The sequence below is a fragment of the Anser cygnoides genome, chromosome 3, assembly GCF_040182565.1.
Source record: "Anser cygnoides isolate HZ-2024a breed goose chromosome 3, Taihu_goose_T2T_genome, whole genome shotgun sequence".
Taxonomy (NCBI): Eukaryota; Metazoa; Chordata; class Aves; order Anseriformes; family Anatidae; genus Anser; species Anser cygnoides.
Window position 1 is genome coordinate 112,750,726 of NC_089875.1, and position 27,927 is coordinate 112,778,652.

A 27,927-nucleotide genomic window follows, 5' to 3' on the forward strand; every position below is an offset into this window, starting at 1 on the left:
AAGCATTTTGGAAAGATAATATAAAGAGGGAGTAGGCTAAGAAGAAGAGGAGAAGCAGAGCAGAGATACGAAAATTAAGGTGAGAAACTGAAAACATAATTTTACTGCTATCACTACTTCTGACAAACAAATTAGACTACAAGCTTTGTTTGGCTAACAGAGTATTAGTGAAGGACTGGTTATCCTGCACAGCATCATTCAGCAGGGCGATGAACAGTCTAGGATAAATTAGGAGAACAACAGAAAGCTTTTAGAAATGTTAAATTCTGTTATCTGTTGCATACTAGTGAAATATTTAACTATAGTGCCTATTTGAAACACTGGAAAATTATTATATCAATGAACCAAGACTATGGATATTTTGGTAATGTAAAGCTGCTTCTTCAGCTGAATTTGGAAGATTGGTTTCTACTTCATCTTAAAAACGAAAAGGTCCAAGTTTATACTTCCATAATCCTTACCCTCATCAGCATAAAGGTCGCCTGATACTTCCCATTTTAAGAGACTAGAGGTTGGCTGTTCCTAACATCAGCAACGTGGCTAATATTTTTCATGGCAAGCACCTCCTTGGACCAAACTGTTCAAAGAAGTTCTGCCCAAATGTCACAGCCATTTTAGGAAAGCAGGAAAGATGCTTCAACTTTCATGAAGTAATCCAGCCACCTATTATTTGAGAATTTAATGCTTTCATTTACTCAGATCATCACGCTAGCAACAGGAGACCTTTATTTTCATGCTCTCTTTGAGCCAAAAATCTTAGCGAAATCACATTTCATCCAAGTTCAGCAGAGATCTGGTACAGACTCGTCGCTGAAAACTCAAACTCCTGCCCATTCATGGCACGTCTGAGATGGCTGATAAAGGTTTTCCTGCAACTGTACTTCTAGGCTTCTGTGTACCATGCCAAAAACGGACTCTAAAGCTGCTGTCCAAGATCCCACCTTGTGTTCAGAAGACCCTCAGGCAGTGTGGAACGGAAGTGATCTACTTCAAATGCAGAGGAGACAAAAGCCAAACACAAGAAATAGACCAGAAAAAAAAAAAAAAAAACAGAAACCAGAACCAGGAGGAGAGAAAGGCAGACAAAGGAGCCAACAAGGAGACTGCAAGGAAACTGGCAGGCAATTTCGGAAGTGGTGGAACTGAGGATGGAAAAGAAAGCAGATCTGATGAAAAGTTAGGCTATAGAAAGTGTATGCAACTGTGGGGCAAAGAGCCTGGAACGGTTAGCTGATGATGGGAACACCACACAGTACGAGCAGCAACAGACACATACTGGGGGCAGGAGGGGAGATAAATGTTGCCTGGAAGCTGGGAAGGCACACATACTGGAGGAGAAGCCAGGAGGAAAAGATACTGGGCTAAATAGGCAAGGAGACTGAGAGTAAGAAGAGCAAATTAAGGGAACAGTTGAAAGAAATCTTGAGGTTTGAGACTAGTTCTACAGGTTCTGGCTCAGCTGATGAACTATGTGCGTGTTAATACAATGCTACAGGATGGATTGTTATTTTTCCAACTGACTATGGAGGGGGGGGGGAAGCTAAACCTTAGGGTTTCTCATTCAGCTAGATTACTGCAGCTTGACAAGTTACCACGAGCCAGCTGAGCTGAATCTTTACACACACACAAGCAAAGCTCACGGAAACAAGATAAATTGAATTAGCTCAGCCCTCTTTATCACTAAACAAATTTAACTGTGTTAGCTACAAGCCGAAAGAAGTCATCTGGGAAGCTGCTGTGGTCGATCTAATTCTCAGTTACCTGTTAAGCTGCAGTACCTTATCGTGTACCTAAATATTTAAAGTGGAGTGTGAATAACTTTGTAATAAAAGAGGACTGTAACGTGATTTCATTTACATGATACGCTCGCCTCTTCCTATTTTCTCCTTTGTTGCTCAGTCATTCTGCTAGAACAGGCTCAACTTTGCCTTTTTTTTTTTTTTTTTATTTTTTTTTTTAAACAGAGCTTCTCCCCCTCCCTCCCCGCAGCAACTGAAAACATAAGCAAGGTGTAAGGGCAAGATCAGTACTGCCATCTGTCAGACCTCATGGAATACGTTAACTGAAATCCAGCCCTTACAACACGCTTAGACAAGCTACAGATAAGCTGAAGCCTTGGCAAATCAAAAATTAAACTCGTTTTTAATTTGCCTCAACATGCATTAACAGCGTTTTTATAAGTACTCATCTGTGTAATTCAATTCATGTGTACATACAGCTCAGGTTTTTTTAATTTGTTGCTTTTTTATTATTTTTTAAAATCAGGAAGCATATTTTTAAGTGGCTGTTACGGCAAGTACAATTTATACTTGGCAGAAGGGCACTTTCAATGTACTTTTACTCCAGTAATACTACTAAAAATCTTTCAGGTTTACGTAGCACCTTTCATCAGCACTTCTCAAACTGCAAAAGCACAAGCTTCCTGCTTCCCTGTGGAAACTAGCAGGCTAATTAAATCACCTAGGACACGGCTGCAAGATTTCAGAACGTGCTGTCTGTGCTAAAGGCTTTGCACGAGGCTCTGCAACTGAACTTTGCTACAAGAAAAAGGCATCATCTCCTGTGCCAGGAAAAAAAAAAAAAAAAAAAAAGCTGTTCTGTTTCTTCTTAAGGAGACAAAACTAAAATTTGTATTGTATGGAGGTCCTTGTGATAATGCTGGATAGAGACTTCTGTGGCTTAAAAGTATTCTATCTAGAGACTTAAAATGGGTGCGCTGCATTAAATATGCAGATATGCTTATGACCACATCTATCAATGAAATGAAACTGTATCTAGAGCGGAACAGAGCTGCTAAGAATTCACTGAACTCCTGAAAGTAGCTGAGGAAAAATCTGCACTACAAAATACAGCACTGGGATAGCACGATTGTTTTGTGAGATTTACCTGCTGTGGCACTACAGAAAATTGTTAAGAAGCCCTACCCATCTGAGTGGCCTTTTTTTAAAAAAAAATAAATAAATAATTGAAAAAAGCATGTTTAGAGTTCCCTACTCCACTCTTTAAAGGCAGGGGTTAGAGAGGACCAGTGTAAAACTCTATTCTGGATTTCCTAGCATTAGTTTTGTTAAAGCAAATTGTCAGATTATTTTTTGAAAAAACAATACTGAGATCTCAGCGTTGGTATGCAGTAATTGGATGTCACTATTCTCCACTTAGTTACCAAATGAAAGGTATCATGTTTTAACACTGAAGGGTGTGTTTTTCCTTCTGTTTTTCCATATACTGAGCTATATTGTAATAATAGTCACTTTCTACGCCCCTTTCAACATTTTTATAAAGTCTCACGGGGCAATTTGCTTTGAAAAATACCATTAAAGTATAATTTTTTCTTCCAATTTCTACACATCTGCAGGATACATAATATAAATATGCTCCATATATCTCATTAAAATAATAAAAGTAAGCAAATCAGTTCTGTAACTTAGACACTAATAGGCCAAAGGAAATACGCTTTAGAAAAGACTCCTAACTTCCCTTCCTAATGCTGAACCTTAAATATAGGAAAACCTACCTTTTATATTTAAATCTGTGAGAATAAATTTCTGCTATAGAGCATACAAAAGATGACACTATTTTATTTTTTTATTTGATAACACAAACAGGAACATCTGTTGCTATAATTTAAGGCCCCAAACTCTGCTTAACTGTATCTAAGATTAAATCTATTGAAATTAACAAGGACTATTATTAGATTTTAAGTCCTTCCAGGACGACAGCCTAAATCCTCAAAAAATGTTATGGAAAGAAACACTGCAATATTAGATTAAATTTAGAGTATCATGTGATATTAAAAAAAAGAAAAAGATGGAAATTTTCCTGATATAGGAAGAACAACAAAAGAATGCGTATCTTAAAAGTAATCAATTGTTATTTTAAACATAAAATGAAGACATGTTTGCAAATAAAAAAAAATAAGCTTAATAAAAACTCAATATAAAGTTCTGGGGCAAAGTACAATGCTCAATATGGAAAAATATTTTGGAGGTATCTATAACTACAGGGTATTTTTCAAAAATTTATCTTGAATACAGACTGAATTTAAACCCCCTTTTTCCTCTCCTATAATTTGCTTTGAACTTGAACAACCTTTTTTCAACACTGTTTTTGGAAATGTATGTGCATATAATGTGTCTGGATACAGATACATTTTTTTTCCTTATCACACGAGTCTCACAATGTCCTCACTACGTTAACGACCTACCTGATGAGCCAAATCCACCAAGTGCAGAGCCGATAGCTGCTCCTAAAGAGCTGCTACTTCCAAAGCCAAGAGATGTACTTCCTGGTTGGCCAGGACCATGGGAAAAAAGGGAACTGTTTTGGGAGTTATTGGTCAAAGAGTTACTGCCATAAAATGAATTGGATTGTAGGCTACTATTTGTTTGCTGTTGCTGTTGTTGTGGCTGGGCACCAAGGGGCCGAAATAGACCGTTCGTGGCTCCCGCGAGATTGTTTGCTGTTCCTCCAGCTGAAGCAGCTGCAGCTGTAAAACACACGTTTTCAATCATCATTACTCTCTCAAACATTTCTGACTGAAAATGGACTATTCAGATCTAAATCTTATTTTTATGAAACCCTCTTAAACAAGCAGAAATTCACATATTAAAGGACTAAAAGAGACTTTATAATATAATACAGTCTTAATTACAACGGGAAAAAATGAAGACAGCATATGTTATAAGCTATTCAAAGATGCAGAATTTTCAGTGTAAACATGTAAGACATTACTGTTCACTGAACTGTGCTTCGATACTCAAACTCACAATGGCAGAGTTGCAGCTAACAAAGACGTCTTCAGCAACTAATGTCACAGTAGGAAGCTTATAGATTAACTTAAAATCTCATTTTCTAAACATTAATTCATCTCGTGTTAATATTTTGGATTTTAATTTAATAAATACGATAAATACACTGTTTTAATAAAGTGGTACCAGACTGAACCTAAGAAAGCTCTATAGTTTTCACATTTCTGATTTTCCTTTTCTGCTATCCATTAAGTATTTTTTTCCTTGCCATACTTCTCATGAAAAAAAAAAGAATACTTTCATAAGAAGAGCATAGCAAGGCCCCAGAATACTCTTATCATCTTCTGCCAGGCTGAAGCAATGAAATGATGCTTCCTAGAGGACACCATTCTGGGGAGCAACGAGCAGTGCATGTTATATGCATGGGGAGAGGAAAAGGGAAAATGTTCTCATCAGAGAAGCAACAGCATTTGCAGAAACGTGCCTGTATGTGGATGGGGAGTGGACTGTAAATCTGAATTAAAAAAAAATAAAAGGAAAGCCGCATCTCTGAAAAACATCAAAACAGCAGTGTGTGGTGGAGAAAGGGAGGAGAAAAAATAAAGAGCATGTATGGTATATCCTCTACAGCTGGAAAGCCTCACAGGATGCATACCAACCAAATCAACAATACAAAATACTAGTCAACTAACATTACTAAAATTCAGTACAAAATGGGAAGAAAGCTCCCTGTAAGACCCAGTACTTACCTGCTTGTGCTGCTGCAGAACTGATTATAACAGGGGTTGAGGCCACCAATCTGACTGGTGCTCCAAGGCCAGTTCTTGCTCCAGGGCCTACTACTAAGGCACCAGTCTGATCGTAATAGGCAGTGGGAGCTAGTACTTGATAGCCTACACAATACAGAATAAAAGAATTAGGAGTATAGGTTGTCTTGATTAGCCAACGCTTCTCTGATTTAAATATCTTGGCACCAAACCACGATAGGGAAAACAGCATTTCTGCAGTAGTGCCCCAGAACATCAACCAGACATCAAAAAAAAAAAAAAAAGAACACTGTAAAAGTGCCAAAATCTTCTAAAAGCCTAGGAGTATACATCATCTTTAAGAAACTAGAACAGCTAAATTTAGTGATCTGAAGTTGTGTGTATCTTCAAGGTTAATAAATCTAGTTTCCAATACCCCAGTTGAAAAGGGTACAGTAACGCCACAACTTGTCAGAATTGGATCACTGCTGAATGAGCTTTCTCTAGCAATTTTAAATATTCTACAATTCTCTCATACTCCTGAAAAGGTATTGAAACCTATACAGTTAAAGGGCCAAACCATGTGCAAGTTTGGCAACTCCTTACATTGCCTGGCCACATTTTAAAGACCACTGACAAAAATACATCATGAAAGGAGTGCTCCACACACACACACACGAATATTTTAGAACAATAAAAATGATCTAGTCCAGTCAGTTTCACAGAACACAGACTGTAATCCAAGTACCATTTCGTTCAGTTGACAGAGTTGGAACTGGGGGAGAAAGGAAGTTGAGTTGAAAACGGAAAAAAGCAAGCAACAGGAAGAAAAATAGTACATAAGACATGAATGAAGCAAAGGAAACGATACAAAAGAGCAAAAAGCCACTTATTTAGTACAAGAGCAAGAGGATTAATTTTCAAGCTCTGATACTTTATAGTCAAATTGGATAACTGGAATAAGAATCCCTAAAAATGGAAGACAAGAGCTAGAATAACCTAGGAAAGGATACTGACAACGGAAAGGTAGCGCTAATTTTTAGTTTGACTATTCCTATAAAGCAGTAAGAAAAGAGAATTTCAACATTCCTTCCATATTCAAATATATTACTCATATTATTAAGGAAAAAAAAAACCACAAGATTTTGCAAAAATCACCCAAACGACTGTTTTTGTACACGCAAGAACCAAGATTTTGCACATTACCTGAAGTCAATATTTATGTTGAAATCTAGGTCTAACAGAGGGCATAATTTCTTAAGTTCTCCCAGAAACAGGTACAGACCTCAACATAAGGACCAGGGCCTCTAATTCCAGGTGGGTACCTTCATCACCAGGCTCTCAAGTCATATTCTGTTCTCCTCAATTTCTAAAACAAGATGTATAATCTCTTCTGCTCAGATGCCTTGCTTTAAAAACAGAGCTAGAGACGCTAGCTGCCTACAGCCTGGTGGCTATGGGCAGGGAAGCTGGAGATTCAGGTCCAAATTCTCTCACACTATGAAAATCCGAAGATATGAAGGAGACTCAGATATTAACCGAACTGGAAAGGAGCAATGAAAATCCAGAAGTTCAGGTTCATTCCAGGTAGAAGATGAATGCACAGTACTGATTATGAAAACCCGTCAGCACTATCATCCTCGACCTGTTTTTTCTCACTGCTCATTATTTGCTTTGCATTCTAGGTGCAGGTGCATCTACCTTCTCTTTCCCCATCAGCAACACAGGGAGACTTAGCTGAAAAGAACCAAAGCGGGGGTCTTACAATGAAATTGGTCAGAAAACTTTAACTGCCGGTGCCACTGCCTGTTCCACCTACACAACTGAGCTGTGCTGCTCCACCACCTTCACCACTGAGACTGCCGCTTTCCCAAGCTAGGGAGAAGTGAGACTGACTACTTCCATGTTTAATTTAACAATATTTAATTACCTTTTCCTTTCCTACTTTTACTCATAGCATGTTCAATTGGTAAGATCATGTTGGTCCTGCTTTTGGTTGTTGCTGTATCACAGAAAAACACTTTTTCGAAACTCAGAACTGGTTAACAATTACCAATATTTGCTCTGCCCACCTACTCTCTCCAGACGTTCGAACCCATGGATAATGCTACAGCTACATAAAAAAGGACTGATCATATATTTACACCCTTGTGCTCACCTGAAACTAATACACAGCACTCTATATGACTTCAGGCCCGCGTAATGTAAATAAGCCTATTTTCCAATGTGAAATACTTGGGGTGGGGAAGAAAAAGAAAAATCAAAAAAAAATTTACACTATTGTAGTAATTAATTTTTCTGGAATTAATGCTAACGCGGTTTAATATGTTAATTTCAGTTTTCCTAAAGTAACTGACAAGGATGACCGCTGAATTAACAAACAGAAGCAACTTGCACTTGCCCTTTGTATTACAAAATCCGCAATTCTCTTGACGCTTACTTGCCACTCTCACACCAACCACAAACAGGTCATTTAAAACTAGTAATAAGCTAGGTCGTTAGCATTGAGATACAGCCCATCCAGAAGGCCCGAGCTATGTAAGAGAACTGAGGGATGCTTCCATACTCCTTGTCTCTGAAGTGACACATAATAAAATCTCTCAGCCTTCTACTCAAACCACCAGAAGAAAGCAACACAGAGACTATTTAATAGCTGAGACCTTGCCAAGTGCATCTGGAGTCTCAAAGCAAGGTCTAAAATGATTTGCTTTGACATCCTAAGTATGATTTCAGAGATGCCATCTCAGATCACGTAACTGAAGAGCAGCTCTCATAGCAAAACTGAAGCCTTCTGCTATCCCCTCCCTCATCACACCGTATTCGACAAGCTTTGCGCCCTACCCCGGAGAGGTATGCACAACGACAGACACTATTTCCCAGCTTTCACCCTCCTCAAAGGCATGATGGTGACTTGCCAGGTCTTCTCCACTCTAATTCCCTCTCTCCTCGTGTTTTATTTTTTATTACCTCTCCATCAAATCTCCTCCTCCCTGTGGCTATGCGATTTCCCCTTCAAATTAACAACCATCGAACCTCATTTCGGTGACTTCACATTCAAGCTTCCTGTGGTCTTAGAGTGGAACAAGAAGAAAAAAAGCACACTCTGCCTCCTAATCATATCCTAAGCACACCTTTCATCTTAGAACTCGGCTGCTCTATCTACACTTACTGTCTTAAGATCAGCAGGGAATACTAAAATAAACATCCTGGTTTACCAGTGTTCTGCTTTACTGAATCACTTCCAAATGTCTCCGAAGCCACACTTTGAAAAGTTTTTGGATTCTTGTCACACAAACCTTAAATGTTCTTAAAGAATGAGAAAATGAGAGGAGATTATGTTCTCTTGGCTCTTACAACCCATGCTCAGCGTTGCTCTTATCCATCCAATAATTTCTTCAGTGCCTTTCATTGGATAGTTCATACACTCTTCTCACTTTGTTATATATATAATAACACAAAGCTCTGCCCAGATCTCCTACTCCTTTCTCTCTATGCATCTTCCCTCGCTGATGACACAGGTTTACGCCAAACATATGTCAAAGTTTGTCACTTCTCTCTGCTCAAGTTGACAGATGTGACACTTCCTACTGCCAGCTCAATTATCTGCCCCTTTTAACACCACCACCCTGACACCTCTCCCCGCACTCTGGATCATAACCTGCAAGTCACTGTGGAGTCCCTGTGTAGAAAATTTACAGCTTCTTCCTTCTGAACATTCCCAAGATCCGGCTATTTTCCTCTGCATACAGATTTGAAAATTTATTCAGCTCTTCATCTTCCTTCTTTCTTTAAATGTTGCATCCTCCGCTTCAGTCTCCCAAGCTCACTGAGAACTGAACTGCTATATCCTTTTGCTTGTCTTGACAAAGATATACACAGCCTTATCTCTGCGCTTTTCCTCTCAACAAATCACATTCAGAACGTATTTTCCTATCAGTAAATGATTTAGACTTGCTATAACCATTGCAACTTGCCAATACCCTTAACTCCCTGTATACCTGCCACAATTAAATTTGACTTGTATTTCGTATCACTAGGAGGTACAGAACGCACAGCCCTGTGCAATGGCTCACTACAAATTCTTCTAGGTAATAAAACTTGCAATGCCAACAAACAGAAACTGTTGATTTTAATGTTTTATGCACATAATTCAGACAACTTATATATGTGTTCTTCACTCAGCGGGTGGTGAGGCACTGGCCCAGGCTGCCCAGAGACGCTGTGGATGCCCCATCCCTTGAGGTGTTCAAGGCCAGGCTGGATGGGGCTTTGGGCAACCTGGTCTGGTGGGAGGTGTCCCTGCCCATGGCAGGGGAGTTGGAACTGGATGATCTTTGGGGTCCCTTCCACCCTAAGCCATTCTACAATGACGTCCATCTGCACGCTAGATGCACCATTGCGGTCAGTGTCAGCTAGACTTGGGTGAATTGGATATAACTGAAGTTACACCTGACCTAGCCTATAAAAGCAACGAAGCCTCCAGAGTGATTAAGCCACCAGACACCTAATTTAGGGTAAACTGAGCAGCCCTGCAGCATCTGTACAGCAGCTACATCTCCTGGGAGCACAACAGCTCCTCAGGCAACTGAGGCCATGGAAATTCCCAAATCTGGATGACTAAGCCGAATGCAGCCCTCCTCTGTGATAAAGACTGGTTTTATTTGTAGAAACAAATGTGTACTGAACATAGACGATGAACTTGGGAATACGCTCCGACTTTGCCTCATGCATTCTTCTTACCAGAAACTGTCTGGTTTTTAAGAACTCTTGTTACTGAATGACTAGCTCCATTAGGACCAGAAGAATTCAAAATGTAACTGCTCAACTCCAAAGACCAAAGTATTTCACTTCTGATGATTTTAAAAGAGAACAATAATTTTTCTGGAAATAGACTTAGTGGCTTTCAAACATTCTCTTTGCAGTTCAGATGAGAGGGGGCTTTTGCCTTTTGTGCGCTTTAAGAACTACCCTTGAATTATTTAAGATGGATACTTTTAGAAAATAATGCCATATTTAAGTCTTCCTATAATGCAGGTCTTCTCACATCTGACTACAGCTGAGTGTCACAACCTTGTTACAAGGCACAGGCCACTCCACAATCCTCAAGCTCCATGTGCAAAGGAAGAACTAATAAGCAGCAATAACAAACAAACAAAAAAACAAACCACAGAACACACACAAAAAGGCACAGATAAGCCTTTGAGGCTTTTGCAAAGATGCCTATAGCATCTCTGATAAGCTGTACTGTTTGCAGGCCTCTGCTGCTTTGGGGAGGCGCAGAGAAACCACTTGAAAGGTGCTATGACAGCACACTTTGATGACTTCTCATTTTAGGAGGAAGAGAAAGATGCTAAAAGCTGCAGATAGTACTGCATGGAAGGAAATAAAAATTGCTGTTATAAAACAGCAAAGTACAATAGTCGGTCTACTCTGCAGCGAGATGTATGAAATCCCACTGCTGGATGAAGCACACAGTGCAGTCCCAGAGCATCCAGTGACAAACCATATCCACCGTCTGCAGGCTGCAAGGCATTTTCACAGTACTGCTAACAAGGGACACAACCTGTACAAGTCAAGTGCATTTGCAGCTTCCGTCAACTTTACCTGATTTAACTGTGTAAAACCTTAACTTTGATACCGAAGAAGGGCCAAGTATGCTTTAGCTGTTCTTGCTCAGGTAATTGTACCTAGCATTTAAAAAGGATGCTAAAATTCAAACCGATATTATGAATTTATGACACACGTACCGGGACACAGAATAACCATTCCCCAGAAATCAGAAGTCATGCCTGCTAAAAACATCTGAGCCTTCAAACTTTGGAGTACCTCCACTTCAAGCACATTGTGGTCTTCAGAGGAAATAAGGCAGTAACTTCCTTTTAAATTTATTTTTGGGTTCTGATTTTTAGATTTTAAATTATTATTATAATATGCCACAGGTAAAAAAAAAAAAACTTCAGAAAGACAAATTATTACTTCATGTTGCATCAGAGTAACTACTTAGACAATTCATAACCTTTTAAGACAGCATGTAGTTGCTTCATTATATATGAAATTATGTGATACCCCTTGTGCATACATTTGTAACAGCAGAGAAAATGCTTCAAATCAAAAATGCTCGATGAACCTGTGTTTGAAGAATCCCGTCCGATTATTTTATGAACATGTAACTATGTAAAACTCAGTTCTAAGCACTTTATCATAAACGAAGCAGGACTTTGATAGTTAAGTTGGTATTTAGTAACACCAATATTTTAACAATTGAGTACACTCTTAATTCACTGATAGACGTACATACCTGGCATGCCTGTAGCAAGACCCTGCCCAAAAGCCAAAGCTGGATTTGCTGCTGCAGCTGCTGCAATCGACTCTGCCTGCTGCCCTTGCTGACCCTGATTGGGAGTAAGTGGGCGCTGAGTTGCTCCAGCACGCAGAACCTGCAGCAGACCAACACGACACTTTCTTAAAAGGTGAAAAAGCAAGTCCATTATATGCTGCAAAAGGTCTAGAACAGTTGCTTTGCATATTTGATGCAAATTGATACTTAGCTCTGAATTTCACATTGTGAATACTCCACCTTATCAGTTTCAAGGATATATAAACAAAAACAAGCAAATGAATTTGCTCACAGGTGTGACAAAGTATCTGCCCTGCTCCACAGATCTCATGTATGCTCCATCAATGATAATGAGTATGAAGTAAGAAAGAAAATCTGAAAGTGGTAACATTTGTGATCCAGATTAACTGAACACTCGTCCTTCCTTGACAAATACATTTATTACTTGCTCACATTACTCTCAGGCATTGATCAGTGTTAGTATGAATACTTCAAAGCTTGTAGTCTAAATAATTAATACTACTCTGCCAACAATGCTGTAAAAATGCACCCATTAAGGTTTAAAAATTCATGTAACGCATCACCCTACCATACAAGTTTCCTTTATTATGTTCTGACAGCCTATCTATGGGAATCAATCAGATTGAAAAGTAATCAAAATTATTGCAACTACTTTATTCCTCTCAGCTTAAATATTTTCTGGGTCCAAAATAAGAAGAAAACAGTGTCATAGAACGGCTCGGGTTGGAAGGCACCTTGAAGATCATTCAACTCCAACCCCCTACATTGACAATATATCCCCAGAAAATATATTACATGTGATTTGTACCAACTAGATATTAATTTTTATAGACAAAGCAAAAGGCCACTGGAGAGAAGATACAAATTCAACTGTCGATGCAGTTCACCAATAACCATGATCAGTAGGAAGAAAGCTCCACCCAAATAGCAAAACAGCAATGAGGCAACTTGGAGTTCTTCATGGTAACTCAAAGTCATCTCTTATACATCAAAATCCTACAAATGGCAGTGAAGTTAACCATACAGCTAGTAGAAAATGAACTAACATTCATTCAAGCATCTATCAAGCGTAACATTATTGTAAATCTTGAATTTTTCGTTTGTGGAAAAAAAGGCCATTTGTTTGTACTGGAGTATCACATTAAGGCTTCAAAAATGCATCCAGAATAACAGTAGAAAATTAATATATTTGTTAAAATAGCTTAAAGAAAATCCCAATAAGTTCTTGTAGCAATTGCTTAGTCATAATTTACCAAGGTAAAAACAACAGGAAACATAGGCATGTTGTAATATAAACTACCATTCTCTCTCTTTTCCAGCCCTCATATTAGTTTTCCTAAATTAGTTTTAAATTTTACTTTAAGTACACACACTGTGTTATCTGGACAGGTAAACTCATAACAGCACAGCAACCTAGATTCAAGGAATTATTTTTCATCTATTTTTAGAAATTGAGATTGCAAAACAAGCCAAATATTTGGTATGTAGTAAGTGAATTTTAAGACTATGATAATCAGTAATGTAAAGGAATTGAGAATTAAAACGAAATCAAACATTAAGTTCATTAATATTCACTCATTGTTACAACAGAACAAGAAGGAGTCAAGTAAAGTCTTCTTGAATCTGATCTGCTTTACAGATTGAAAAAGTTAAGTTAGGGCTTTAAAGGCATGTCTCCTTTACACGAAGAACATACCGGTTGCTGTCCCTGTTGTGCCTGTGAAGCCGCTTGCTGATTTGCTGTGGTGTTTGCTGCTGCAGCTTGCTGCTGAAATAAATTGGCTGGATACACCCCCCATGGAACACCGTAATACTGAGGTGGAACCACAGCAGGACCTAAAAACAGAAAACGTGATTATTCTATCTGTTGCAGCCAATTAAAATAATTGTTTACATTGTTTGTAGCATCTCTCATTGATCTATCTTCTAAATGCCAAAACAAAAATCGGTATTAAAAAATAAATTCTCCCATATTAGCAAAAATGACACATTAACACAAATGGGTTAATTTAAAGGATTCTTAAGAAGCCATAACTTCTCTAAGAAAAAATAACCTTGTGAGGCTCAGGTGATAAAAGGAAAAACTTAAGAGTAATTAACGCTTAATCAAAGAACACTCAAAATCAGTTCCCACAGCTGGAAAAAGGATGTCATGGAATGAGCCAAATTCATCCCCCCAGCAGTGATTTACTGAGCCTTCGGCCATCCACTGTTCCTCCCCTTCCATGTAATTCCTTCATGTGCACATGACTACTGCCTCTCCCTCCCTGCCTACTAAATCACAACCCTCAGCGTATGCTTAATCTTGCACGCTTACCTTTCAACCTGCTGGTAAATAAACATTCTTCTATGGGTTCTATTATTTCTTCTTATAAACAGCTTTTTATATCGTTGTCTTGTACATAAATAAAATATGCAAATACATAATACATCTGTTCTACTGCCTTTCCTGTGAAACCACCAACCAGAGTTCTAGTGTTTTCCGAAATGTTAGGCTCAGGTCTGAGCACTAAGCTGGGACCTGAATACTCAGTAGTGTTGTTTCACAGCGCTATCAACTTTTAAAGAGATTTTCCTGGGCTTGGGGCTTATCTGGTGTCTGGGCCTCTTTAGCACACTGGAGACCCACTTTATTCTCATGCCCACTGGGAAGGAGAAAATCTGGAATTAGAAAACTCATGCACTGAGTAAAAATGTAGGAGGAAATGCCAGCTGTCTTGTCTTCTGAAAATAAGACGTTCTACTAATGTCAGATACAACCTTATTAATGATAAACTTTTTTTAGAAAAGAAGAAACCTAATTGTGGCTTGCAAAAGTCCTAAGGAAAGAAATGTTCAGAATGCACACGTAACAAGAACTGAACCCCTTTACAGAGTGAAAAATTTCAAAACTGCAAATATTTCCCTACAAGTCCCTCCTTCTAGAAATACATTTAACAAAAAATAAACAGGATGGACTTTCTTTCTAACTTCATTCAGTAAAATTATCAAGATAAACACTAGAAAGCATTCAGTTACCTGCTAGGGTGGCTGCTGCAGCTAATCCAGCTGCAGTGTATGGGTCAGTACCTGGAGGAGCAGCACTGATAATGTATGGGTTTGGCACAAAAGCAGCTGGAGCCAAGCCTGCTGAGAATACGCCCGCTACAGTAATAAACAGAGTTTAATTATAGCTAACATACTTAGCAAGCATTATCATACTCAAACCAAACATATCACAAGGCATATCTGTTAAAATCAGAACTGCTTACACTTTGGAAGTTTGTCAGAGCAGATACAGTATTATAAAAGTCAAAGCTTCTTTCTCTCCTCGCCAGTCCTTTGTTACTGCTCCCAGAGCCTAACAGCTTTGTGTTGCTGATATACAGACTCCAAAGAAATTGATCTCGTATACAGCTATCCACCCTTAAACAGAATGGATTATTCCAGGTGGAATTTACCTTGCCAAACATTAACCATCTACATGTCGCACTAGTCTTACAACTAAATCTTCATCAGACAAACCATCTGGTATCTTGGGTGCATCAGCCAGATAAAGAATCACCTGCTAGATGCATAAATCTCTTTTCACTGACAGTAGCAAAAAAAATAGTCAACAATCAGATATTTAAAAACCAGGTATCTGATTTAAACTATCCAGTTATGCAATGCTAACCCCACTTCCACAAGCATCTAAATTTGATGTAAAGATTGTAATGGAAGGCAACAACTGAAGAATCATCAAGCCAAGCACTGCTACCAAGATTTCCTCTTCAGCCAGGTTCACACACCTTCTCCAACGATGAGGCACCAACTAGCCAAGCAAGCACAGCACATCAAACTACGTTCCTCCTTCCAAATAGGAGGTTGGCTGCTAAATTTGTTACGAATGCTGAATGCTCTGTCAACACTTAGTAGGAAGGGGCTTCTTTGCAGTTCAGAAGTCAAAGCAAGGCATTAGAGAGGACTCGTGGTCTCACACAGATGTCTCAGCCTGCCGTGCTTCCAACCCCATGACTGTACCCCTCAGCTGGATGATGCTGAAGAGCCGCCACTTTTACAGCCCAGCTGTAGGCTGCCGATCCCTGCTTAAATCTGCCTGACCTGGCGCAATCCAGCTCAACAAGCTGATGGAGGAAACTGAGCCCCCACCATACCACAGGAGAGCGAAAGACAATAGTTTGGAGATGCTGCTTCCTCCTCCTTTCTGCCTTTCTGATACCGAGAACCCTTTTTCCCCTTGCAGTTAATGCACGGATGCAGAAACCTCAGCAGCCTGGTGGTGGAGAGCCGAAAGGGCCGAAATCTTTACATCTGTCCTACAGCGCCAGAATTTGAGGAGCTCCCTTCCGTAAATGAGGAATTGCTTCCTCGTACGTGCCAACCTCACCCGCTTCTCCCTCCCCAAATGCACATCTTTGCCACAGTGGCTGATAAAACTGATACTGGTGTCACTGAAACAGCCTCCTTGTTGAGCTGGTAGCGAGCTTCATGCAAGAACTTTATCCATTCAACTCATTCACTGCATTACTTTAACAGACAGCAAAAATTCTTGCTAAAGAATAATTCCAGAAACCAAAAGGTATTGTTTGATGCCATTAACAAAGAAAGAATTAATCAACCCAAACACTAAAAGTTTGATTTCCAAATTCTACTATATAATGGTTTTAGCTGGACTACCAAAAACATTGAACTGCATAACAGCATGACAAAAGTGCTGTTTCTATCACTACTTATAAGAGAAAAACAACTTTTTTTGAAGTAACTTTCATTTCTTTGCATACAACAGTTCAAAGTAAAAAAAAATACACAAAAGAATGAATCAGCATACAGCATTTTCTAGGGGCAGGACAGTCAATAATTTGGGGCATTTTTCAGGAGGACCACTAAAATCAGCCAACCAGTCTATATAAATTAGAATAGAGCAGGTGAAACAAAGGAGTATACCAGAGCATCACACACAAACATTTGCCACAGACACCTGCTGCACTCGACAAAAACCTCACCTATGTGTGGCTGCTGAGCTGCAGCCAGTGCGTATTGCTGCTGCTGGGCTGCTGTTAACTGTTGAACAGTCAGAGCATTAGTCCTCTGGAAAAGCTATTAGAAAGAAAAAAAACAAAGAAAAAAGAAGCACTTCAGTTTTCAAAAGTCAGGGCTATAATTGACTGGGATTTATTTATTAAAAAAAAAAAAAGAAGATTAAACCAAGCTTCTACCCTAAGAAGTTACTTAACTGGAAAATTATGCACCAGTATTCTTCCAGATTAAATATATATTTCCCTTTAACTACATCAAGGACATATAATAAAACAAAATTCATTACATGCTTAAACAACTATCAAAGAGGATAATGCATAACTTAAAGGACCCATCTGGCGTCTTTTCAAGTCCAGTACTAACCTGCTGCTGAGAATTGTAGTCAAAAAGTCCTACAGTAGCTCCCGAAGAGTCCATTTGTACCTGATTGCCAGGATAGTCAAATTGTAGAGAATCAAGACCAACTTGTTCCATGGCATCTAGATTCTGATTTTCTGGATTTGAAAATTCTTCTACCAGAGGCTTGTGGGCTGTAGGATTGGGAAGTGGACCTAATCCTTCTGTGGTGCTAGGATTGGGACCCAAGCGTTCAGCTACTTCTGTTGGGGAGGCTTGTCGACTTCCAGGGGTACGACTGTTTAGAAGAAATTCAAGATAGACTCTTACAGTCTTAAATAACACCGTCTATTGACAGAGTACAGCATTTCTACTTTAAAGGGATCCCTGAACACAGAGATGTTACAAAGGAGCACAAGAGACTGATTTTAACCAGCATGCACTGATGGCTCAAGATAAAGGATACATTTCATTTCAAAGCATAATTCCTTTTTCTTTCTTTTTTTCTTTTAAACTTTAGAATATACATGTCTCTAAATCACTGTAAGAAGAACAACAAACTAATCTTTGAGGCTATTTACAGTGAAGTGGAGTGAACTGCAATAACCTGTAACTTTTGGGATGGCTCTTTACTGCATGTTGGGGGTGACAGAATCACTATAAAACATACTGAAGAGAAATAATTAAAAATAAATAAAAGGACATGACTAAGTGGATCTCACGTCAAAGGAAGAGAAGGCAACAATAAAAGTTCCACCAGGAAAGACAAACATACAATGCAGCTAGTATCCTTCACATCTCAAAGCAAACAATACATTTTTCACCTCTAAGTAAAACTGAAAGTCCCTCATTTAGCAATCAATTAAAACATTTCATTTCCTACACAAGCGATTTAATAGACTACACCAGATGATTGCTCAGGGGAAAAAAGCGTCCCTAGTAAAACCCCATTAATTCCATCTCAACTTTCCTAAGAATAAACACAGCCCATTGTTCCGGAGGAAAATCCTTAGGATGGAGCAAAAATGTGAGTGCTCTTTTTTCTTCTGACAGCAAGTCAGAGATATGCAGCTGGAAACTGTTTACTGTGTCAAAACCCTGAAGTTCAGCTTTCCAAACGAGAAGAGCTGGAGGCGACTGTCTGGGATTTAGACAGCTACACTTAGGCATCTGTAGGTGCACTGGTGTTTAAAACCCCACTGAGGATGAAAATTTAATTAGTGCCATTGACAGAGCCTAGATAGCAGCTCAACTGACCAGTCACTAGGAATTAACTTTAGGGTGAAAACTGAATCATTCTCACATCTCCACAGCTGTACTGACTGCACCTCCACTGACTGCAGGGGAATCCCCCAGTGCACCTGCAAACACCTGCACGCAAACACCTGAACTGAGACGTCAACAGATTCACATCCTAAATAGATTCCCAACCCTGTATTTGGTTAGATTTAAGGTACCTTAATTTGGACTGGTATCTTACCTGCTGTTTAGACTAGCCTTTCTTTACTGACAATAATTTAAAGTCAGCTACCAGGAGTGAGCTGTGTGAGAGTCTATAATCCCTTAACACATTAGTTGTGTTGAGCACTGTGATTATATCTATCTATCATTTCTCAGGAAACACACAAATTCCAGTCAAGTCTGCTTTATCTGTGAAGACTGGGTTCATAACCAGAAAAAGCAATCTTACAGGACTAAAATCGTATCTATTCCAACACTACACTGCCAGAAGACTAATTCTAAGATAGAGGCACAGCCTTTAGTACCTGTTCTCCTCCCTCCTCAGGGCTCCAAAGCTGAAGTCCCTCTTCTTCACCAAAGCGTAAGGTTAATGCAAAGAAATCTGCTAGTACTTATGCACTTGCTAATATCAACTCTAAAGAGATATTTAGTGAGCTAAGTCAACAGCACTATATGTTCTACTGCTTTGGACAAAATACTTCAAGATAAAGCACAGTTGTACTAGGGTTTTTTTTTGTTTGTTTGTCATCGGTTGTTTGCTTTGTTTGTCACGTTTGTCATATTCAATCATCTATAACGTACTGGCTATCATCTAAGTATCCTAGCTAGTAACTGTGTCTTGCTCAATGAATAAACCTGAGTTTGAAGCCATTTAACATTCCTTATTCTTCCCAAGTGACACACAGGATCAAAAAAGTGAAGAACAAAAGGAAGAGGCAGTTATTTCAGTACGTATTTTAGTTTAAAAAATGCCATGAGTAAGTACAATAAAAATACAAGGAGGCAGACAGGACAAAGTTTCTTTGTTAATACTTATGTTTACTTAGCAGAGGATGCTCCTCATATTGGTGCTGTTCTTGCTATAGTTAAAGTTGTGTCAATACTTCAATTATAAACCTCTACGTGGAGGGCCCTATACCATCACTTTATACGGGCCATTTAAATCGGATGACCTTATGTTTTGAGAGGTTTACTGGCTTTGGATGCTTTTTTGCACTCGTTTTTAGTCATTTCCCTCTTTAAATAGTACAAAAAGTACTTTACAAACAAGTATTTTAAAACTGAAATAGATTCTGGAAAAGAAAAGTGGGACAAAATTTATTCTGCATTTGCTACTTATAATATTGGAAGCAAGTTTATTTCACATATGGCGGAATGCATCCGAAAGGAGGTAATTAGTTTGAGCTCTCTGATATGGTTGATACGTATTCTTTTCAATAACGTGTCCTGAAAAATAGGCCTGAAAACTCCTTCCTTAGCCTCAGGTGACTACATTTGTTTTTTTTTAAAGGATAGGAAATACTTACATATGGGATTCAAACACACATTTTAATATACTTGTTTAATTATAAACTAATGAAATCACAACTATTCGGTCACATTCATCACATTGATACCAATTTATGAGCAGCACTCTAGTTTTCTAATCCTGCTAACTCTTCTGTGTGACAGTTATAAATGCACCAGTCATTTAAAACCAAAGATTAATCCTCTAAAAACACCCAATTTAAAATGCATTTTATTATTATGGGGAAAAAAAAAAAAACAGGCTGGCTGTGCTGTCCTATGCGAGTTTGTACTTCAAAAACATTGAGCTTGCTCCATTTTGGTTCATAAGAAAGCAATTAAACTGTAACATCATTCTATATTGCGAATAGATAACATTCAGCTGTGTGAATAGAGAAATACATTGTTTCTCCTTAGCCAAATAAATGGTTTCTACAAAAACTTTTGTGGGGAAGTAGCTGTGTTAGACTGCGGTATCCACCAGCAAAATTAGAAGGCAAATTAAAATTCTGTAGGACTATCTCTCTACAACAACAATCAGATGCAAAAGTTATAAAGTATTAAAAAGAAGCAGAGAGAGAAAGGAATTTTCTTTGCAATTAAAAGGGTGAAAGCTTTCATCCCTCTTTAATTCACCACATCGAGAAGGTACTCATTTACTCTGAAGAAAGACTTTATTAAGATGAACCTGTCTCATGAGAAGTGATACACACACTAATGACATCCTAAGAAACATGTGGCACAGTGGGAAAGGGAGGACGTGAGGTAGCAGCAAGAATCAATCTGCAGCTGGATAATGCTTAAAGCTGACACACAAACCAGAACTGTAATAATGCCTTAAGAGACATGCTTGTCTTCTTGAGAAACAGTTAAAAGCTTACTTAAAATCTTTGCAATCGGCATCCATTCCATTTGGCAAACCTCTGCCATTTATTTTAGTAACATCCTCATCATCTCCTTGTTTAAGATCTCTGTTTTTGTCCTCCTCAAATGGAGAAGCCTTGCCTTTCTGATCTCCTTTCTCAGGTCCATCTGTTTCAGCATCTCTAGTGCCCTGAGGAAAAAGAATCTGTTTGATTCTGAGTATTTAACAGAACACAATAGGAGCACCACAAGGTGACCTAATTCTACACTACAGTGCACGTAAACAATACAAACAGTTTGTTTTCAATGAAATTGCATTTGGTGGGTAACTTGGTCATCAAGTTTCAACCACATGCAATTAATAACTGCCAGAATGTGAAAAGGAATGCCTAGATTTATAATGGAAGAGCTAACTCAACCTTAACTATAGCGGCACTGTTAAAGCAGTAACACCTCAAATTAAACTTTATCTTACACAGTTAAAACATCCAGTACATGAAACCCCCTTACACTGAAACACAAAATAGAAAGTTCTAAAATAAAGCCCATTACAGATTTTAAATTAATGGATTTGCAATCTTTTTTCCTACCTTTATTTAAAGGTATTAGGAAAGTACTGTTTTTAAGACAGCTATTTAGTCAAGATTCCCAAACCACTTCCCTCTGACCTCTTCTGCCCCCTCCAACCAAGGAAGAAAGGCAGATAGCAACTACACACTTCCTTCTAAAAAGAAGAGATAAAAAAAAATGGACAAATTAGGTGGAAAATATAACCATGTAAATCAGTAAGACTACAGTAGATAACTAAGCAAGTTTAACACTATATTACTTACAAAAGCTCCTTTCCTAAACCGGGAATCCAATTTATCAGCGGGAGAGGAACTTAACACATATTCTACCATGCTCACTCCAAGGCCACCACTTTCTGATCGCGGAGACAATACAGCATTTACTTCACTGTTTCCATGAAAACCCTGTCCAGGCTTTCTCTGTACCATAATAGGCTGGGACATAGAATGGTCTGTTAAAAATAAATAAATAATCACAATTGTACTTTCTGAATACAATTTGTTATATTTTTGCATTTCATTACAGATGAGAAATGAAATGAAACCAAAATGCAATTACATAAAAAATTCCAAATCTCACTTTCAAAAAGTATTTCTAGCACACAACCACCAGTGCAACACAGATTTCTACAGTTAAAACAAAAGGAAAAACGAAATTTAACATATACCTAACACTTATTGTACTGTTTTACTTTGAAATAACACTAAACGCGACTGACTTTTCAGTACATATATTCATCACTTACGAGGAGTTCCCCATGCAGTCTCTCTCCACTCATCACCAAGGAATATCCCTTTTTGTCCATCTTTTGCTGAATCATCAGGTTCCCAAAACTTTTTGGCAGGTAGAAGCTGTTTAAAAAGTGAAAATTGGTTAATTTAAAATATGCTTATAGATAGGTAAAAAAAAAAAAAAAGCCAAAAAAAAAACCAATATAACAAAGAGGACAGGCAATTTGTTTTAGAGAGGCCAATACCAAAGTCAGCTTTACATAAGGAAGCGTGCACAGCCAAGAAATAATGAAAAAAAAGACTAAAAAGTTGTTGCTGATGCTGCATAAAAAATTGTTCGAATGACCCCAACAAGACAGATTCTGAAGTTATGAAGAACTGATAGTGAATATAGAAGCAGCTCTGATAGAAAGTTAATCACATTAATCCCTGCGTTAAACTAAGTCAATCCTCTCAGAAACGTTAACATAACACTGCCTCCTCTCTGTTTTGGCTCAGAAGCTTGGCCTTCAACTAACACCATCATAACGAACAGAAACAGAAGCAGTTCGTTATAAAGCTCTGCTCACTCAAACACATCACGTTCCAAACTTCAGAAAGCAACTAACCCACACCGTGACAAGTCAGCTGCTCCAGACCATGTGGATCTGCTGGTTACAAGTCGCTGACCACCACATTTGCAGCCTCCACGTACCAGCCGTTTCATTTAGCTGTATGATTTTTTTCATTACTCCTTCTAAAGCAAAGTTTCAAGCTCAAGTTGAAAAGTTGTCAGTATCAGAACCACTTCTGTACTGCCTTCAGGAACAGAAGGCTTCGCGTGACATGACCGAAGCACCACACAAACAAGAATCTCTCTCCTGTTGCTTAACTGACAGACAAAAATCATTCAACTTCACATCTGCCTGACATGAGCCTTGATGAAACTATTAACAAGAGGTTTTTTTCTTAATGTAGCTTTGAAAGAGTTCATGAAAACTGCTTAAAGTAGAGGTTAAGACTGCCATTAGCAGGTCACAGATATTAATAATGAAACAACAGAGGTGAAAGGAGCTCCCCTCTGGTAACTTAAGGATTGCTGATTGATGTTTCCTGTGTCTCCCAGAACTCTTATCACAAAAATATTTTGATTAACTAAGCTACATACTGAAATCCCTGCGTTCTTTATATAAAAAATTCAGTAACACAGAAAGACTTGGGTTAGAGATGACCAACAGCCAAAGCCCAACATAACTATTTATGGGATTGTACTGTAATTGCAGGAGTATCGCAGTTATGACCTGCCCTGACAGATGTCCTCTCCCTCAATACATGGGAGAACCACCACCGCCTTGGGAGCACCAGGATGTTAATTTAACCACAGGTTTAAGAGCTGGATGAAGCCAGCCATCAGAAGGTTTGAAAACAGATTCATGGAATTTAGAACTACGGCTCAACTAAAAAGCAAAAGATTGCAAATTTCAGATCAACCTAGACAATCTATTAATCTTCTTCTGCTTCATGTGGTAATTTTGTACCAAGCCCACGATACTATTTATTTTTCATTTTGTGACATTATTATAACAGCAAGCAAGCACTTCATGACATCTGTGAAATGTCAGTGTTGAGAGAGGGAAAGAGAACCACATTTTATATTAAATGCAACCCAACAGAAATTCAAAGATATTTCCAGCTGAGATTAGAGCTGTAAGGAATAACAAAAGCAGAAGTCAGAAAAAAACCTGATCAAACAGTGTCTTAGGTGTCATAAAATTAGCAGGTACCTTCCAGTATGAAAGTGGAGCATCGTTTTTACAATTCCACCGTCACACAGGTGTTCAGACAAAACTATGGCAAACAGTAAGCAAATTCAAGCAGAACACACTGCAACACTGGCTTTGATTTCAAAACTCATTTGCAGGATTTCTGTCAGAGGAAGAAACTGTCCACTGATAAAAAGGTGCACAGGCTAAAGTACGTGGATTAATTTCTGTTTGTTTGGGGTTTTGTGTGCGTTTTTTTTCTTCTGCTTGAAACTGCATACTCAAGTTCCAAACATACACTCAACTTCCTACAGCCTTACCTATTCCAGTACAGAGAGAAAATCTTCAACTCGAAACATAATGCCATCATCTATACCTCAAGAGGCTAAATTTAAGATTGAACAGATTTAAAGAAAAACTTTTGGCTGAATTTAACACATACAAGAAGTCCCTCCAATATCTAAATATTTTTTTTTTTTAAGATTAAAGAAAAAATGAGTAATTGTGTTCCTGTTTAAGAGGCAAGAAAAAAATCATTTGATTAGTTCCACAAAAAAAAGGTAATCAAGAACAGGTCATCACAAATATAAGAAGTAACTATAATCACCTTGCTTTACCCTTTGGTATGCCTTTTGCTCAATATTTCCTGCATTTAACACAGTCAGTTGTAGTTGAAGAGAAACTTTACAAAAATACATCAATTCCTAATTCAAAATAATGGAAAAAAATTGCCATATTTCTTACTAAGCTCTTCCAACAGTACCCTCAAAGTATCTTTTCCAGTACTGGCACTGAACCCCGTTATGTCTCTGCTAGATGAACAAAGCCCTTTCTATGCATAGACGATAACCACTTACACTAAAGCTGCCTCTCAACCAGCTCAGATAAGTAACTGCAGTCTCAATTACTGGGTCTTAAAATAAGGACTTTTTTTTTAGGATCAGAAGTTATTCCTACACAGCTTTCTACAGTTTCTCCAAATGAAGTCTTGACACCAGAAATGGATACACTCTCCCTATAACAAAATTTATGTGCATATTGATTCTCTCATTTTCTGTAAGAAGAGATGTTATTGAATAAAATTATTTTATATTCTGTTTGACAATTAATTTTTATGTATGCCTGTATTAGGTCAAGTAAGGGTCCTGAAGCCCAATATGCCAGCCCTGAAATAGCAAACAGCAGATGCCCAGAGAAGAGAAATAGCAACACGTGTCAGTATTTCTTCAGAATATCATCGTGACCTTGAGGGTCATGATAGCTTCTGCGAGCTGGAGCCAGAAGCAGCATCTGCGTTCAACCAGTCTAACAGCTAGTTTTAGGAGACCTTTTTAGAAAGATGCCTGCAATACAGCAGATCGCTCGCTAATAAAACTTTAGGCTGCTTCTTTACAGAAGGAATGAATTAGCAGTGAATTGCAAGACAGACAGAGGCCGAGGATCATCCCGTGACTCTACGAACCGGTACTTCTGGCTCACGTTACCAGTCCTGTTCCCGATACTGACTCACACCAGGCTCTATCGGAAGCCAGCTCAGATGAATACCTTCACAGAAGGTCTTCCAGGATGTATTATTTCCAAATATTTTCTGGTACAATGAAAACAGATTCTGTACTATATTCCTTTGTGTTAGCACCTGGAAGTGATACTTGCTTGAGGATTCACAAACAATCTTAATTTCAGTAACGATGTGAAAAGTAAGACCTAATGGGCTCCAAATGTTAGGAAGCATTGAATCCCAGTGGGTGGAAAAAAAAGATCGAGAAGACTAAGAATTATGAACAAGAAACTAAGTTCAATTCAGAGATATTTACCTATCTATGGAGAAAAATTAAGGGAGAAAACTCCCCGATAGCTAGAAGCAGAGCCCTTGAAATGACCTGCCTTTCAAGCCTTCTGAAGCAGTCAGAATGACAGAACTGCAGGGGTTGGAAGGGACCTCCAGAGACCATCGGGTCCAACCCCCCTGCCAAAGCAGGTTCCCTAGAGCAGGCTGCCCAGGTAGGTGTCCAGACGGGCCTTGAATATCTCCAGAGAAGGAGACTCCACAACCTCCCCGGGCAGCCTGTCCCAGTGCTCCGTCACTCTCACCGTGAGGAAGTTCTTTCACATGTTGGTGCGGAACTTCCTGTGCTCCATTTTGTGGCCATTGCCCCTCGTCCTGTCCCCACAAACCACTGAAAAGAGGTTGGCCAAATCCCTCTGTCTCCCACACTTCAGGTGTTTAGACATTGGTGAGATCCCCTCGCAGTCATCTTTTCTCCAGGCTGAACAGACCCAGGTCTCTCAGCCTTTCCTCACAGAAGGAAGCACAGAACGTACAACTACCAATTCTAGTTTACACAGCTAATTACGAGGGTATTTTCTCTAATAGTTTGGACAGCTGTTAAAACAACAAAAAAGAAGGTCAAAACATCCTGGAATACATTCCATGAACTAATCTATTGTTGTGCAATACATTAAGAAAATTACTAAGTCAACCCACTGATTTGAAAAGCTGTGTTAAATGAAGACACCTGGAAGACACTATCAAAATGAAAGGTATAATAGCCTAGTAAGCTCAGGGTCGCAATATAATACCAATCTCTGATACTAGATTACTCCACCAGAACTGCTTTCTTTTTAAAACAAATCTTCATAGTTCTGCAGAATACATTAAATGCTTCATTAACATCAGAAAAACCAAATAAGAATAGCAACGTGTCAGCCAAGAAGTGTTCAGCACCTAGAACATGACATTTGTTTTTTGTAAGTTAAAGCTTCCCTTCAGCATACAGTCCTGTAATTTTTTTCAAAAAATTAAGCAGAAATATCACTCATCACTGGTTCAATTATCAAAAAGCTTTATCTACTATCCAGCAAAACAAATGGACCAGTATTTGAAATCTTTGTTCAATAGGAATTTATTTCATTACCATATCCTGCCATGGCAAGTAACCCTAATGCACGCTGATTACTTTTCAAACAGTTCAGGTCCTTCAAAGGCAGTTCCCTGAGTTACCCTCTATTACCTTCACAGCTTTTTCAAAAAGTACATTGACAAAAAAAGAAAAAAAAAAAAAAGGAAATTAAAAAACTCCTCCTCTCCACCTAGCTAGATTAAAATCTTCTTTTAAGGAGTAATTAACAGGAAAGGCATAGTAAATTACCACATATTTCTGCTAGGCTGTGCCAGTGCCTCTTTCCCTGAAGCCAAAACCCCTTGCAGATCCTAGCCTCCTTGGCTTGTTGGAGGTAGCAACTGTTTTGCTCATTTAGACAGAGTGGCAATGAAAACCTGCCTCGTTTCATAAAACTGAGCAAGGTTTCAAAGAAATGACATCGTCACTTCCCCAACAGTATCAGTCATCTGCTGAGACTGACACAGTAACAGCACCCATCCCAGTGCTCTTGCAAGCCACTTAGTTCATTCTTCACCTTAGGAAGGAGATCTCAGCGGCCTGAAAAATCAATTTGGTCTTAAAAGAAGCTATATACTCCATTTGATATAGTTTTTGACTTCTTAGATTGTATCAAAATTTCCAAACCTCCCGCTGGATTTTGAGCCCTCGATAGTTACCTCTCCCATTCCCCGAGATTCTAGGGCAAGAGCTTGAAACTCATGATTCATCTCATCCACAGATCGGACCTGCAGGAAGGGAAAAAAAAGAGTGATCCGTTACACAGTCCAATGTGTTTTCACAAGTTTAGCCTGCAATACTCCGCATTTTTAACACTTGAGAGCACACAAAATTTGCTACCCAACCTACGCTGGACCTGAGTCTCGATCTTGTGAACGGCCACGGTTAATGACCAGTTTAATGAACGAAGTTAATACAATAAACAACGTGCAAGAAATTCCACGGAAAAACTTAAAAACTATAAACTTCATATATCCAGACGGAAATCACTCACCACGGAAACAGGGACAATATTGTATTTGCAATAAATAAAGGGAAATAGAAGACCTGAGCACTGAATATAGTTCGGAAAGGGGATGGCTGGTTGCACACAATGTTACTACGTACACTTAGCAGCAAACAAAGAAAAGCTCACAAGACGGGTCACAAAAACTACTCGTAGCGC

At 38.7% G+C, this 27,927-nt stretch overlaps 1 protein-coding gene across 6 annotated transcripts in view; it reads right to left on the reverse strand.

Annotated features, from left to right (window-relative positions):
• The window catches only part of PUM2 (pumilio RNA binding family member 2), a 69,346-nt gene that overhangs the window by 17,954 nt on the left and 23,465 nt on the right, over nucleotides 1-27,927 (reverse strand). For 5 of the 6 annotated variants that reach the window (XM_048075202.2, XM_048075204.2, XM_048075201.2 and 2 more), the window contains exons 2-12: nucleotides 27,422-27,490; nucleotides 22,135-22,240; nucleotides 21,653-21,840; nucleotides 20,837-21,009; nucleotides 17,235-17,505; nucleotides 16,838-16,931; nucleotides 14,871-14,996; nucleotides 13,549-13,688; nucleotides 11,793-11,931; nucleotides 5,498-5,641; nucleotides 4,205-4,486 (exon numbers count right to left, since the gene is read on the reverse strand). In XM_048075202.2, the coding sequence (XP_047931159.2) occupies nucleotides 4,205-4,486; nucleotides 5,498-5,641; nucleotides 11,793-11,931; nucleotides 13,549-13,688; nucleotides 14,871-14,996; nucleotides 16,838-16,931; nucleotides 17,235-17,505; nucleotides 20,837-21,009; nucleotides 21,653-21,840; nucleotides 22,135-22,240; nucleotides 27,422-27,472 (1,714 nt within the window). In that variant the 5' untranslated portion in view covers nucleotides 27,473-27,490. The remainder of the gene's footprint in view (nucleotides 1-4,204; nucleotides 4,487-5,497; nucleotides 5,642-11,792; nucleotides 11,932-13,548; nucleotides 13,689-14,870; nucleotides 14,997-16,837; nucleotides 16,932-17,234; nucleotides 17,506-20,836; nucleotides 21,010-21,652; nucleotides 21,841-22,134; nucleotides 22,241-27,421; nucleotides 27,491-27,927) is intronic. The other variant, XM_048075203.2, reaches the window with a different exon arrangement.